Source organism: Solanum pennellii, chromosome 9 (genome assembly GCF_001406875.1).
Source record: "Solanum pennellii chromosome 9, SPENNV200".
NCBI classification, from domain to species: domain Eukaryota; kingdom Viridiplantae; phylum Streptophyta; class Magnoliopsida; order Solanales; family Solanaceae; genus Solanum; species Solanum pennellii.
Genome location: NC_028645.1, coordinates 70,268,485 through 70,285,450, shown reverse-complemented (window position 1 = coordinate 70,285,450; position 16,966 = coordinate 70,268,485). Strand labels below are relative to the sequence as shown.

The 16,966-nt window shown below is 30.6% G+C and overlaps 1 protein-coding gene across 1 annotated transcript; it reads left to right on the top strand.

The window, feature by feature from the left end:
• Positions 1–9,682: 9,682 nt before the first annotated feature.
• LOC107029325 (3-ketoacyl-CoA thiolase 2, peroxisomal-like) lies at positions 9,683–15,913 on the top strand. Its single transcript, XM_015230716.2, has 14 exons — positions 9,683–9,840; positions 11,498–11,574; positions 11,668–11,752; positions 12,302–12,428; positions 12,735–12,833; positions 12,919–12,986; positions 13,075–13,182; positions 13,266–13,343; positions 13,426–13,558; positions 13,637–13,733; positions 14,602–14,725; positions 14,807–14,915; positions 15,064–15,147; positions 15,644–15,913. The coding sequence occupies exons 1-14, from the start codon at positions 9,769–9,771 to the stop codon at positions 15,751–15,753; spliced, it is 1,371 nt and encodes a 456-aa protein (XP_015086202.1). The 5' UTR covers positions 9,683–9,768; the 3' UTR covers positions 15,754–15,913.
• The last annotated feature ends 1,053 nt before the right edge of the window (positions 15,914–16,966 follow it).

Below are 16,966 nucleotides of genomic sequence, written 5' to 3'. Positions count from 1 at the left end.
CTTTCTCTTTCTTTACATCTCTTTCCTCTTTCTCCTTTTCTTTATGGAGAATCATATTAGTCAGGCAAGGGGGTAAATATTACTCCCTCCGTCCAATTTTATGTGGCACCATTTGACTTGATGTGGTATTTTAAGAAAAAAAAAAAGGAAGACTTTGAACACTTGTGGTCTAAAACAGCCCTTAGATATATGTGTGGTTTTAAATCATTTCATTAAGTGTAAAAGAGGAATTTTAAAGTTCAATTGTTCCTAATTATAGTAAGGTGACACTTTTTTAGGGCGGATTAAAAAATAAAGGGCGCCACATAAAATGGGACGGAGGGAGTATCATTTAACAGACAAAGTCTCCCTCTGAGTCATAAGGGACTCTTTTTTGGCTCTGCAGAAGGCTAAGGGAGTCTACAAAGCTAATGAGGAATAAACTTTAAATCATGGAAGAGCAGAGATTTCTCAACTTATATTTATTGTGCATTAAAGTACAATAAATGTGGGAGATACATATCAGTAATCAGTTACCACAGTTAATGGCCAAGCCAAAGCGTTATTACTATACCAGAGAACAAGTTTAATGAAGGATGGGAGACACTTGTTGCCAAAATAGAAAATATCATTCACAGAGAACCAGGGGTACAAGGGGAAGCTGGTTTAACTGGACAAGCAAGTTTCAGTACATCAAAGAGTAAGGGATCTTCAAGGAGTCTAGAACCAAAAAGCACATGAATACATCTGTGCCTTCAGGGAAAAATGAACTCCTTGATATGTTTGGTGGGCAGTTCCCTGAAACCGATGATATCCCTACATACAACGATGTAAGAAGATGGGCTCAGCAGATGTGGAAAGGAGTCCAGAATCTTCAGATGTATGATATGAACGGGATCCAGTTTCTGTTTCAGTTCCAAAATCAAGAAAGTTGCAAAACATATTTTTATGGGAGATCGGAGTAGACAAGGGAAGAGGCTGATGTTTTAATGGTGGTCTCCAAAATTTGGAGTTGCCCCAGAACACAAAGAATTCAATTGGTTCTGGATTTGAGTTCTAGGATTACCTCTCCATCTCTAATATTCTAAAGTGTTGAAGGATATCGGCAACAAATGCGGCAGCTGGCAAGAGAATAAGTTGGAAACAAAGTTAAAAAACCACCTCCGAGGGGCTCACAATCGAGTTAAAGGCCCAAGGGAACAAATTTCATCATCTGTGAAGGTTGCAGATAGAAAATGGATTTTTTCGCTACCGGTCTGTTGTGGATCACAACAAGACATAGAAGTAGGGGGATGAGTGATTACGGCAGTCGAGGAGACAACTATGAGCCCGAGATAGACCCTGACAACTTATGAAGAAAAAGAAAGGAGATAGAGACATGGTATGCGATGGACCAAAGATACAAAGAATGCTTTGTTGAGAATAACACTAGTTTTGTATTGTCTAGGGTGAGGAACTCGAGGGATGAGGTGACAAGTGGAAGTGGGCACTTAATCTTTTAAAGAAAAGTTTCTCCTAATAATTATAGGAGACTACATAGAAGGCAAACATGTGCAATGTATTTACTATACACGTCTATAGTTTAAAAGAATTATATTACATAACTATATTTAGGGTTTTATAGCAAATCTTTCCTCTCTCTCAAACTCTAGCTCGCCTCTCTCCTCTCTCCTCCATTGCTCGCCTCACTCCTCCCTCGATCGTCTCTCTCTTTCTCTTCCCCTCTGTCTCTCGCCTGATACAAATGGGGTGTACTACTGATACAAATCACTTGAGAGATTTATATTAGGTGATAGATGGTGTAGACCTCGTCTCAAACTATATGGCATCTGATAACATGCAGCTTAGACATACAGTCTATCAAACTACTGTCACAATGTAACAATCCTCTTTTCTCGACCGATTCTCTGAAAGTACTACAAGGCTCTCCATTTTCGGTCAAAAGATCTTTGTATCATGTTGGTCGTCGTACATGTGCCAGTAGTAATTGAAGATAATATCGCTCTCCTTCTGTTGGATGAAATGTGAAAATACGTCCAACAACACAACGTTTTTGTCTAAGTGCCCAGAATTTTTCAGTGGACGACCAGACGAAGTAAATTGAGTTTTATAGCATATTTGTCAGTCTGGTTCATATGAAAGAACTCAGTTAACATTGTTTTTCTGATCATCGGATTATTCACAATTGCATTTATATCTGCATTGCTCTTTAAAGAAACGAATTGTTGGCCTTCAGATGTAGTTGAAGACGATAAATGCTAGGAGACATTTCACTTTTAGCAAAACCAAAGAGACGCCATACTGCCTCTAGAGGTGATATCCATCTAGCATACTGATACTCTTTTACCTCATTTATCTCTATGGATGTATCACTATTTTGTACACAGAATGCAATTTTGTCATGTCTTTTGAAAATGTATTTGTACAAATACTTTACAACTTTGATGTCAGAGCACACTTCAACATTTATGTGACAATTAAATTTTTCAAGTAAATATGGATTGTACGGGACCACCCAAGAGTTATCCAAATATTGATTTCTTACTTTGACAACTTCTCCTATATTTCGTCTTCTATATATTGGATAAGAATCACTTCCTTTTGATGTTTGATTGGCAAATTTTTTTGGATATTTGAACTTGCAGTAGCCTTTTTTTTAGTACAAGAATTTGTTGGGTTTAAACTGCCACAAGGACCATGCATCATATGTTTAATCATCTGGTAATTCAGCTCATCTGGATGAGAAGAGTATTTTGAATCAATAGGTGGATGAGAAAGACATTTTGGAGCTAATAGGTGGATGGACGGTAGTTTTGTACCATTTCTAATACTTCGAGAATATTTTTAGGCCATTTTCCTTTTGTTTAATATCCATTTCCATTTTTCATTCTTTCTTTTTCTTTCATCTCTTTCATCTTTCATCTACTTAATAATGTCATGATATGATCTTCACTTTGATAAATATCATATAAATATTCTTCAAAGATTCATCATAGAGTTCACATTAGTTTGGTAAAACTTCATCAAATGAAGAAGGAAGTTTAATTATCTTGGAAGATTCATCAAAAGAGATGGTCATATTAGTATAAAAGTTTGAATGATTTTCAAATATTTTAAAGATTTATTAAGATATTTTTTTTATTTCAATTAATATTATTCTATTCTTTTTTATTTTATTTTGATTAGATATCTACTAACATTGTTATTACGCGATTGAATGAAGACGAAAAGTATCACAACATTATTAAGTACATGGAAAATGAAAGAGATGAAAGAAAAAGAAAGAATGATAAAATGAAAATGGACATTGAACATTTCTAAAGATATTTGTTATTTATAGTTTGGGTAAATCATAACAATAGTTCGAAGGGAAAAAAGCTCAAATATGCCATTGAACTTTTAGAAAATGATCATTTATGTTATCCGTTAAAAGTTTTGCTCATTTATGTCATTGCTGTTAAAGAAAAGGCTTATCTATGCTATTTTTTTAACTCCGGATTTGCAACATCATTTTTTACCCACCAAACAAGGTTTAACACTTTTTTATTGGTGTTTTTGGATCAAATGTATACTTTTTGCTTGTTTTTCTTTAAAAACACCAAGAACACATGAAGAATATAAACAACTCCCAAATTTTCAACATCTTCAATTCTTCACTAAATCATCTCAAATTTCTGCTACATCATTAATTTCTTTTTTTAAAAAAATTAAATTCTAACATCATTTGCAGAGTTCAAAAAATTCACTCATATTTAAAAAGTATATTCCAAAAAATTAAAATCAATCCCAAATTTTAAAAATTTCTTTGATTCTTGTTGAGTTTATGTTCAAAATTTCAAAATAATTTGAAGTTGTGGAGTATCTACCATTAAAGAATGTTGAAGTTTTGAAACTTTGAAGAAATTTCAGTTGGGTCTTGTTAAGTTAGGTTGAATTCGAGCTCAAAAGAAATTGAGTTTTGGTATCTAGCTCGGAGCGAAACTACTCTTGAAATTTGAGGCGAATTAGTGAAGAATTGAATAAGTTTGAAACTTGGGAATTGTTAATGTTCTTATGTGTTCTTGGTGTTCTTAGATATGTAGAAGCAAAAAGTGTACATTTGATCCAAAAACACCAATAAAAAGGTGTTAAACCTTGTTTGGCGTGTAAAAAGTGATTTTGCAAAACCGGAGTTTAAAAAGGGCATGGATGGGCCTCTTTAACAACAATGGCATAAATGAGCCGAACTTTTAACGGATGACATAAATGAGCATTTTCTAAAAGTTTAATGGCATATTTGAGCATTTTCCCTAGTTAGAAAGAAGTTGAAGAGGCATATTATTTAATTAGAGAAGATAAATAAATGGAGATTTTTTTGTAACTTATTAGACATAGTAAGAATAGTAAATATGATTGAATTTTTAAATTTAATAAATAATTATTTATTGAGAAAATGAAGAAAAAAATATCAAAAAAAAAAGAAGAGAAAATAGAAATAGAGGTCATACAGAGATGTCACATCACATTTTCTATGTTTCTCCTTTATATAAGAAGAGGAAAAGTATCACGTTTTTTATTTTGTTTTTGTATGTATCTCTGTATCAATTTCTAATTAATAAATTCTAATTCTTTTTGTCATTGTTAAAAATATTACCTATGGTACATTTCTCACACCTATTAGATATTGTTGTCCCTAAAAATATATTATATGGTCTATCATATTAGACATCAATAACAAAATAAATAAACAATCTTTTTAGTATTTTTAAAATTTTTAATTAATTAATGAATTATTTAATGAAAAAAATAACAAAAATTCTCAAAGTTAGTTTATGGTTATGCTATAATAAATGTGAATTTGTGGTTAATATATATTTAACTTATAATTATTTAAAAATTATCTATCTTATTTTCACCTTAAAGATGGAGTTATCTTTTGAATAGTGATTATCATATATTGATATTTTTTTAGTGATGACTACAATGATAATTAGGTTGATGTTATAAAATTATTTCACTCTTTTATAAGTGTGTATCTTTTGTCAATTTCTAATTAATACTCTAATTATTTTTCATTGTTGAAAGGTATAATATTATCTATAGTACATTTTTCATAGCTATTAGACATTATTGCCCCTAAAAATATATAAGTAGACCATCTTTTTAGTATTTTTAAAGCTTTTAATTAATAAATAAATTATTTAATGAAAAGAATGAAGAAAAAATTCTTATTTATTTATACATATATAATAAAAAATAATTCTATAGTTATGCAATGAGAAATGTGCATTTGTGATTAATATATATTTAACTTATAATTATTTAAAGCAAAAATTATCTATCTTATTTTTCATATTTAAGAAGGAGTTATCTTTTGAATAGTTATTATCATATATTATTCTCTTTTAGTGATGACTACAATAATAATTAAATTAATGTTATAAAACTCTTCCACTCCTCCACATGTGTTAGGGACAGACATTGATACGACTCTTGGTGTACCTTTCTACAACTTTACACTTCATGTGCTCTAAAAAATTTAATATTATGTTATTCTATGATATTTTTTATATAATCGGGTAGGTAAATACACATCAAATTACTAATGATATCATGACTTCTTAAAATATACATTTTATTATATATTACGTGTTTCAATTCTTTTATTTGACATTGCAAAGTATAAATATAATGTTATATAATCAACTTAATTTTTTTCCATAAGACATTTTTTGTATTTTTCTTCTTTTATTGGTAATGATAAGTGGTAATTAAAGTTTGAAAATATTTTTCTAGCAATTTTCTGAGTAGACAACATCAAGATCGTAATTTGATTTGTATTATTCTTTGCACACTTATTATTGAAAAATAGTCAATTAAGGACATCAATTATTTAAAATATATATTCAATTTCCCACGAAACTCGAATATGTACACTAGTGGATGAATAATCAAGGAAAAAGACATAAATTCTTTCGTGAACTTGTTATGAAAAATCAGTTACACGTTTGTATTATTGTAATGGCCTATTACACATCTGAATTACTTAAAAGTGAATTTATTTCAACTCCAACACACATATAACCAATCACATGATGAGAAAGTATTTCACACTCACGCTGCGTTATTACCATGTCACTGCCACATCAATAGTTACATCAATTATTTTTTAAAAAAATAAATAAGTTCATGTCATCCAATTTCTTCTTCTTCCCTATACATCATCAACCCACCATTAAATCACTATCATTATTGCTATTTAACTTCTCCATCACCATAGATTTCACCACCCGCAATCAAATTCACCACTGGAATCTTTTCACAACCAATGTCATCATAGAGAATCGATAACAAATGTCATACATTTAACTAAATTCACCATCGGAATCATACCACTATCATTGAAATTCATCACAATCATAACCATAAATTCACAATCCACATCAAAATCATGAGTTTCATTGTCAATATCAAAACTAAAAGTCGTACCACCACTAATCACCCACCACCAAACCCCACCACAAAAAATTGTCACAATATACAAATTTCATTTAAACTCAAAGAGGAGAATTGTGAAAATTTGCAATATTTATTTGCAAGAATTTTAGTGAAACAATTGAAAAACTAGCGCTCAATTTACTGTTACCGATTTTGAAGAAAATCTAGAGAGATTTGCTAAGAGAGAAGAAAGATCTATGAATATACATTAAAAATTGAATTTTGTGCAAAAATTCAAAAAAAAATTATAAAAAAATAAATTTTCTTATTTAAAATGCTCAGAATCAACCCAAAAAAAAAACACAATAATAAATTGAATAATATATACATGACTTGAAAAAGTTGATGTGAAAATGTAAGAATCGATCAATTTTAGATGTCTCGTCAAAAAAATTTTGAACAGTGAATCTAACTAATTGAACAACTTTGCAACCTATACGATGAATTTATATCCCGCAATGTTATCTTTTATTTTTCTCTTAACTTTATCATGAAAAAAATATTTTTCACATTAGCCATACTAAAAAAAGTATTTGTGATAAGAAAAAGAATTGAAGGAATAAGAAAGATAGGGTGACGTGAAGAAGAAGTGTGGGGATGGAAAAAAAAGGAGGTGGCTCCTCTCCAGTTTTCCAAGGTGCTATTCTATATAATTGACAGATGTCCGTTTAATTTTTATTTTCTTGACTAAATATCATTAACCATTGTTATTGCTAGTTCTCTTCCTCTCTCCTCTCTTTTCTTTCTCAGTCAACTTAATTCTGCAATAAATTTTTTTCTTAATAATTTATGTGTTAGCAAAAAAATTAAGATTGCTAACAACAAAATTGCTTCTTCTTCCCATTATTTTCACATTATGATAAAAGAAACATAAAATTCAAAGGATGCACTTGTGTTATAAAATTTCAAAATCCATCCAATGAGACTACTTTGAAGCTTGGTTTGGTGCCAATGGTGAACCACAAGACTTCAGTCGTCTTTTACGTAACATCAATTTTTTCAATTTGGAGTTTCTACAAAGACCAGCTAAAGGACCTAGAGAGTGGAGAAGACATGAAAAGTGGGTGGTAAAATATGTTCTCATTTTTTTTAAAAAAAAATTCTATTGAATTCTTTGCTTGCTTCTTCTCTTTTGATATTTATAACTGTAAATTTATAATTGGGGCAACTCACTCCATTTCAGTCTTTCTCTTTTGAGACTTTTCCTATTTGTTCATATGTAAATAGAAAAAAAAAATATAGATTTAAAAGTATTGATTTGATTTTAATTTTAAGTTGTATGATTTACACGAATGATGTTTGATTACTCTGTTAATTGAAGAGTTTTGAAAAGGAAAGAAATGTTTCTGTGCTGATTGAGAGGAATGGAGGAGAGAGAACTAGTTATAACCATGGTGAATAGTATTTGGTCAAGAAATTATTCTGGTTCATTAAAAATCAAATGGACACGTGTCAATTATAGAAGATAGCACTGTGGCAAAATGGAGAGATAAGCACTGGAGAGGAGCCTCGTTTAAAAACATTTTTTTTGTCTTTTTTCAATTCAAACATGCCTTATTTATTTCTTATTTAATATTATTTCCATGTCACTTTTAAGAGTAGTATTAAATTTACTTTTGAATAGTATAAGTATGTAATAGACTGCCTCAATAATTTATACATTAAATTTTTTTTTGATACATTTTTAGGAATGAATTTATGTCTTTTCTCAATAATCAATCTGCATAATCAAATTTTCTTTTGAACAAATCAATTATATAAAATATAATAATAAATGGTTTCACATTTAAAAAGTCCAAAAAATAAATTTGGCATCTGTCCTTGTTAAAGGTTATGATCTATATTTAAAATTTGAATTTAAATCTCCTGAGACGGCTCTATAACCTTAAGTCGAAATTCGAATAATAAAATAATATTCCAACAAACCACATGGGCTTAACAACCAATGTATACAAAAAGAAATACAATGGAGAACTCATGAGTGACCAAGAAAAAAAAACTGTATGGAAATCGTCTCCCCGTGGAAAACGGGGACGTTATGCATAAAAATATGGTCGCTAACTAACAATATGGTCAAATGGAAAAGTCTAATGTTTTCTTTAGGGCAATTTACTTGTAACTACTAAACAAGTACTATCTTGTTTTCTTTGAACTTTCCTTGTCATTTCTTGATGAAAAAAATACATTTGAAAAACGTTAAACTTTCCTTGTTATTTTTTGATGAAAAAAATACATTTGAAAAACGTTAAAATAAGTATGTGAAAGCGGCTACTCTAAATTGTTTGCATTTAATGAAAATTTAAATTCTTCAGTTTATAATTAATTAAATATCTTTTTACATACTTCTAAAAATATTAAATCGAATAAGATTTTGTATAAAGTTTGAAAATTGTCTAGATCTATTTATTATTCTTTTTTTATGTTAAATTTTACTCTCTTTGTCTCAATTTATGTGTTATTTTTTAAATTATGATATTCAAACAAGTATATTTTTTATTGTAGTTTTGTCATACATATTTTAAATATTTTAAATTGTCAATTATTGTGACTAACAGTACTTTTTTATGTACTTTATAAATATATAAATTTTATTTATAAAAATTTAAAGATTTCATGCATAACTTATCGATCAAACTTAAATTGCTTGACTCGGAAAAAAAAATGCCACATAAATTGAAAAAACGAAGGTAATAATTATTATATATAAAAAAAATTAAAACTTCTCTGATGATCTTTATACTTTTTTCATTGGTATGATACATAAATATATCCTTTAATTTGACTTTAATCGACATTCATATTCTCCAATTTTGGTTCTATATAAAGTAGACTCTTAAAATTGTGTAAGATTGAACAAATAGATACATTCGTCATGCGTGTCCTATGTGACGTCCTAGGTGTAGTATGTCTCGTAGAACGTGTGTTTATTTAATTAATTTTATATAAGTTTAAATGTTTAATTGTACACACATAAAATTAAAAAACTTAAATATTAGCTAATGTGGAGTTAAAAAATATATTTATATATTATGTATTTATTATTAAATGTCAAAACTATAATCATTGGAATATTAAAAAAACAAATAATTTTAATTATTCAATATTTAAACATAGAAATAATATTTTAGTAATGTGATATGAGTTAATGCCCCCAGATATTCCACTAAATTTCATTGGGTCTTTTTTTGGTCCTCTTAAAATACGTTATTTAATAATTAGGTGCGTATATAAATATGATGGGACTCGTTCAGTAGCTTTTAACAACCCATTTTCATTTGTGCAGGTCTCAAAGGGAAAAAAGAGGAATTGATCATGGAGAAAGCTATTGAAAGGCAGAGAGTTCTATTGGAGCATCTTCAGCCCATTCGTTCTTCTTCTATCACTGTAAGCCCCCCNCTGTAAGCCCCCCCCCCCCTTTTTTTTTTCTTTGTAACTGTTGATATTTTTTTCTAATAAAAGGGAAAAAAAGAACCTTGAATACATAAGAATCTCTCTGAATTTGAGTTATTTGTAGTTTTTATCCCTGGATGTTGAGTGTTTATCCGGCAAATGACGGGTTGATTTCTCAGATGGTCAGTCAATTACTAGTTGTTATATAAGAAAGACATGAAAATTAGAATCAAATGTGACTTTGTGAGACTGAGATAAATCTCTGTTGAGTTCATATCAAGTGAATTAGGGGACTTTTTCCATAGTTTAAGAGAATTGAGGGATCATTTTTCCTTGTTTACCCTTCATTCAATGAGATTTTTAATGACTCCGTTCATTCATCTTTAGTTGGTATATAACAATTTTCGCGAGTTAATTTGACTATTTTTTAAAATTAATAGGGTGTTTGGATTGACTTAAAAGTTGGTCAAATCTAGTTTTAAGTATGTTTTTTTAATTTCTGAAAGTGTTTAATAAATATTAAACAGACTTAAAATAAGTCAAAAATGACTTAAAAGAAGTTAGGAAGTGTTTGACAATGTTAAAAATAAATTAAAATAACTTAATAACTAAAAGTAGGTCTCCCCTACTTTTTTTTTTTTACTTAAAAGTCATTTAAATTTGACTTTTTATTTTTGACTTAAAAGCTAGTCAATTCAAACGGACTCTAAATTAGATTACATTAATTTGATATTTTAAAATAAAAATTTAGATATTAAAAAAAGGAAAAATTACATAAATTAGTACATTTTAATAAATAATTACTGATTTTAGCAATACTTTTTATTTATTACCATTTATAACAATACTATGTTAAATCTGCAATATGAATTAAAAGTGAATTATGTATGCAATATATATGAATCATAATTGTTTTTTGAAATATATTATGTTTGTTTGGTAAAAATTTGACACATTGTATTATAAGTGTATTAAAATGTGTGATAAATGTATTATCTATCATTAAAACTTGTATTATATATGAATAATAAATTGTTCTTTGTAATATGTATTAAACTTGTATTATAAATGAATTAAAAGTGATCAAGTGAAAAAAAAATTATTGCTATAAATGATAAATATTTTTTTATTTTAGTATATTTATATAAGTTTCCATGTTAAAAAACTATATCGAAAGTACTATAAATTGTATTTTTTTATATCAATATAATAAAAAATACATATTAAAATGCTAGTCAAAGTTCATATCATATGACTATCAAAGGAAAATATAACAATTGAAAATGAACGGATGGAGTACTTTATAATTTTTAGTTGAACAGTTCGAATACAATCGGGTAATAATCATGAAAAGTAGCCTTTAATTATATATATACCCTTTAATATTTTTCGCCATACCCAATAATTCACTTAATATGGACTAGAGGGAGTAATAATTATTAGTTGACCAGAGGAAGTAATAATTATTAGTTGAGTGACCAAATCAACTCAACAAATAGGTCAGCAAACCTATATTGACACAGACCTTAGCTCCACACTGTGGCAGCTCAGTTTAAATTTGTTCAGATGATGTTTAAGACAACTCATTCCTATTGTTTTCTTTCTTTTCAATGTGATCAATCTTCGGTGTTGTTTTTTCCCTTCCAAACAGCCTTCAGTTTGTTTAGCTGGTGACAGTTCTGCATACCATAGGACATCTGCTTTTGGGGATGATGTCGTGATCGTTGCGTAAGTTATCTCTCACTTAATTAAATCATCAAACATTTCTTATAAATGTTTGATTTTCTGTACTAATGTGGTTGTTAATTTGATGTTTTGCAGAGCTTACCGTACTGCTATTTGCAAAGCTAAACGTGGAGGTTTTAAGGATACACTATCAGATGATTTACTTGCTCCAGTTCTCAAGGTATATTATGTGTCTATATAACAGCTTCTACACTCTTGAATGTTTGATTAACAATAGAATTATATATAAAAAAAATGTTACTCCCTCCATCCCAATGTATATGACATAGTTTGGATTTCGAGAGTCAAGCTTCTTTGTTTTGACTTTGCATTCAGATAAACAATCTTTAAGATTATTGAAAAATTAATTTACATAATTAGAAACTAGATAAAAAGTACTATAAGTCAGGAAATTAACAATTTAAAATATTCAAAGGACATACAAATAAATCACGGTTTCTGTTTTCTTGTTTGACTCTTGAGATTCCAACTATATCATATAAATTGAGACAGAGGGAGGAGATGGTGTCTTCCAATTTTCTGTCTAAGGCTTATTCGGTAGATTGGGAGGTAGTAGGTACTTGGTGAAATAGTCGAGGATTTCTCAACTCTAGCCAGACACTAGCTTTATTAAGAAAAGAAAGAAAGAACAATGTACTTATGAAGAGATAACAAGTACTTTGTTCTCTGATTTTTGAGAATTTTTATGAGCGCAAATCTTGTACTGCAGGCAGTAGTTGAGAAAACCAACCTGAACCCAAGTGAGGTGGGAGATATTGTTGTTGGTACGGTTTTGGCACCTGGTTCAATAAGAGCAATGGAGTGCAGGATGGCAGCATTTTATGCAGGTTTTCCAGGTAATTTGTTTCATTCCTTCGTTTTATATGAAGTCGCAACTAAGAATGATCCTATTTGATTTTGACTGTCAAACCACCTTAGTTTGATGATAAATTCAAAACAATGCTTCTAGTTCTTTTGAAAAGTAACGGTTTCTTGTACAATAGCCAAACTGTGATTGTGATTAACAAAATTGGTTTATGAAACGGAAACCAACTAGGCAAATTCATATGATTATCTCGAAAAGAGGTGTCCGTTTCTTTCCAGTTTCTGACATGCTCTCACTCGCTCGAAATATATATGGTCTAACTTGATCATTTTTCCAGATACTGTGCCAATCAGAACTGTGAACAGGCAATGTTCTTCTGGCCTTCAGGCTGTTGCTGATGTAGCGGCAGCAATAAAAGCAGGATTCTACGACATAGGTATACAAGTTCATAGACATATACAGAAACACTACATTCTACAATTACTATTTCCGTTTGGGTTATAACTATTTCTTTTGTGCAGGCATTGGTGCTGGACTAGAGTTCATGACAGTTGACAATATTGGACTAGTTGTAAAAGCTAATCCGAAAGTATGATCAAACTCATTTTTTTTCCATCCTTGTACCTGAAACCTCTTTTTGTAGTTGCATGTTTTAAGCTTGAGATATTCTTTAATAGGTAGATGCTTTTGCACAAGCCCGTGACTGCCTTCTCCCTATGGGCATCACTTCTGAGAATGTTGCACAGCGATTTGGAGTGACGCGGCTAGAACAAGACCAGGCTGCTGTAAGATTTTTGAATTCGATTAAAATGTCTATTGCTTTGAGGAGTACAACTAGTGGTCTAATCCCGACAATATTCTGCTGTAGGTTATTTCTCACCAGCGAGCAGCTGCTGCAACTGCTTCTGGAAAGTTCAAAGATGAGATTATCCCAGTTTTGACAAAGGTAGACTTGCTGCTGAATGAGATTTTTTCCATGTGAGGGTTGTATATTTCTAACTTTTATGGCTAATGTTTTAAAATGAAAGATCGTGGACCCACAAACTGGAAATGAGAAGCCCGTTGTTATTTCTGTTGATGATGGCATTCGGCCAACTACAAATTTGACTGGCCTGGCAAAGCTGAAGCCTGCATTCAAAAGAGACGGAGCAACAACTGCAGGTACTAGTTTCATACTATGTTAAACTTTTTATTATACTCTGAATTTGGAACTTAATGCTTATTACGTGATCTTTATAGGGAATTCTAGCCAGGTCAGTGATGGTGCGGCTGCAGTGCTTCTCATGAAGAGAAGTGTAGCTATGCAGAAGGGACTTCCAATTCTTGGTGTATTCAGGTAAGCTATATTCTTTGCATATGAATAGAGATTGCACATGATAGCTAGACTCTATACCCTTAAAAATGTTAACTTTAATTCAGAGTACGACGAGCCAGGTTTCGAGTTTTCCGCCCTGAATTTTGGTTGTCTCATGTTTAATCTAGCACTTGGTCCTTCACTTTGATACATCTGGTCTTTGAGAAATGGAAACTTCAAAATGAATGAGTATTTTATAATGGTGTTTGCTCTATTTCTCATCAGTTGCGGCTGCTAAGGCAGAGCATTGCAGAGTCCATGAGGATCATGTAGTTTGATGTTTCTAGAAAGACATGAAAATGGAGTTGTTCCTGAATTTCACACAATGTATAAGTGGAATGTCAAGTGAAAAAGTATTTACTCAAGACTAGCGTTGGCCAAACTAGCCTATGAAATCATAACCCGCACAATCAGCACAAGTTTGGGCTGATTATGGACCCGTCCATTATTAGCTAGGCTCATTTCAACCCATTAAAATTTGGGCTGATATACACACCCAAATTGATCCATGGGAATTTTTGTCAAATTTTTTTCAAAAAGACATTTTTTTTTGTTTGGTATACTATATATAGTCGTAATAAAGAAAAGTAATACTAAAATTTTTGAAAAAACAAATAAAATAATTAGAACTTAGTAAAAATTGGGCAGGTTGGCTTTTGACCTGCATTTAAATCACTTCAGCCCAAATAATTTCATTTATCTCAGCTAATCTTGACCCACCCAAATTCAGTCCAACACGCCCATTTGTCACCTCTATTCGAGACATAGTTTGGTGCCAGGAATAAGTGACAAAATCGCGGAGCAAAAGTTCCTGTTGTAAATATAGCTTGTAATTTTCTTCGAAATGCAGGAGCTTTGCTGCTGTTGGTGTGGATCCTGCTGTTATGGGAATTGGCCCAGCCGTTGCAATCCCAGCTGCTGTTAAGTCTGCTGGTCTTGAGCTGAACAATATTGATCTTTTTGAAATAAATGAGGTAATATATTGAATTGATGAAAACACCTCCAAGATCAAACCACAATTTTTTTGTCTTAACAATTATATGTTAACTTGACAGGCATTTGCATCCCAATATGTCTATTGCCAAAAGAAACTCAATCTTGACCCTGAAAATGTTAATGTGAATGGAGGGGCATTGGCTCTTGGTCATCCTCTTGGTGCTACAGGTAATTATTTGATATAAGCAATCGTTTTCAAAAAATGAGTTTGTTCTAAAATATTTGATATTTGACTAAACAAGAAGTCATTTTTTTCTTTCAAATCATCAAATCTTGCCTCACATACATCCTCCCTTCGTTCCTTCCTTCCTTTCAGGTGCGCGTTGTGTGGCAACTCTGCTTCATGAGATGAAACGCCGTGGCAAAGACTGTCGTTTTGGTGTGATTTCCATGTGCATAGGTGTGTTTCTTTTTCTTAAAAATTATGTGGTGCAAGTTTAGATCTATAAATATAGGGCCCGTTTGGATGGGCTTAATAAAAGCAGCTTTAAAAAAGTACTTTTGAAAGTGCTGAAACTTATTTTTAAAATAAGCAGTTATGCGTTTGGATAAAAGTGCTGAAATTGCTATACCGAACGTGAAAAGGGAAAAATGAAAGAAAGAGATGTTAGGGTTATGTGGGTAATTTGGAGATTGTATAAAAATATTAAGGGCAAAAAGAAAAAAATATGGTCAACTTAAAACAACTTATAAGCTAAAAAAAAAAAAAGCACCCTACCCCAGCTTTTAACTTTTGGCTTAAAATAAGTTTTTTTTAACTTAAAATAAGTTATTTTGAGTATTGCCAAACAGCTAAATAAGTCAAAAACCAGCTTTTAAGTCAGTTTGACCAGCTTTTAAGCTGAACCAAACAGGCTCATAGTCTTGAACTTGTATGTTTGTCCTGTCATGTGCAGGTTCTGGAATGGGGGCTGCCGCGGTGTTTGAACGAGGGGATGCTGTAGATGACTTATGCAATGCCCGGGCCAACAATAACAACAATTTCTTGTCTAAGGATGCCAAATGAGCATGCTTATAATATCCAAAGTCTGCTTTTGTTTTGAGATAGGAATGTGAAATGTACTACATGTAGAATAAAGATGTCGGCGTTTAGCGAAATTGAGATTTACATGTATCAACTATTGGAGTAACAATGGAAGGGAAGTCCTGTTTTTTTCTTTTTTTTTTTGAAGTGTTTGAATGAAAGAAAAATGATCTTTGAATGTCTTTTAAAACATGGAACTGAACTTCTAAAACAACTAACAAAATATTTTTTTAGAAAAAAGGTTCATCTATTCCCTTGGTTAATAGTTGGGCTCACACTAATAAGGATTTGTGGTAGAGTGGTAAGTACTGCTTCATCCTTAACCAAGAGGTCTCGGCTTCAGTCCCCTAGGATACGGAGTTACCTTTGATAGGGAGTTCTTTACTCCTTAATGTGGGATTTCTTGGCGTGAATTTTGATTTAGTTTGGCTTCATTATGGGTACCGAACACCGGGGGAAAAACAAAAAAAAAAAATAGTTGGGCTAACTACTTTGATGGCATGTTTCATGAAAAGATTATTGAAATACACGTCTTATGTTTCTCTTATTTTCAATATTCCTTTCTATTTTTAGAAACCTCTAAAATCTCTTATTTTTTTTAAATATATTCGAGCTATATGTATTCGGTTTATTTTTTAATGTATCTGATATATATATTTTGTATTCGATTTATTAAACAATGTATTTGAGATACTCTTTAATATATCCGAGTTACATATTAATGTATTTGGTTTGTGTTACTTTTTAAGGGATTAATGTAATTACAAACTAAAGAGGGATAAATTGTAATTTCATTTTAAAACTAATTCCTAAAATTTATCCATGTTTCATATCCATTAATAAATCACATGTTTTACGATCAATTTTTCAACAAACAAACAATACGTGATCAAATATATTTTTTAGCAAATTTTAGTTTAATCAATTGAGTAATGGATACTTAAGTTAATTCTTTTTTATTCATTTTGGAAAAACTACTTGGGTGAGTATTTATCGATAGATTATTATTTATTGTAGCGATATTTTTTTATTTATCTCCATCTATAGCAATACATAACAATATTATGACACATCTGTTATGTACTAAAAATAAATTATGCCTGCAAAATAAATGTATTGTAAGTGTTCTAAGTATATTATGCTATCTTTGGTATGAAATTGATACAATGTATCATAAATATATTAAAATGTGTGA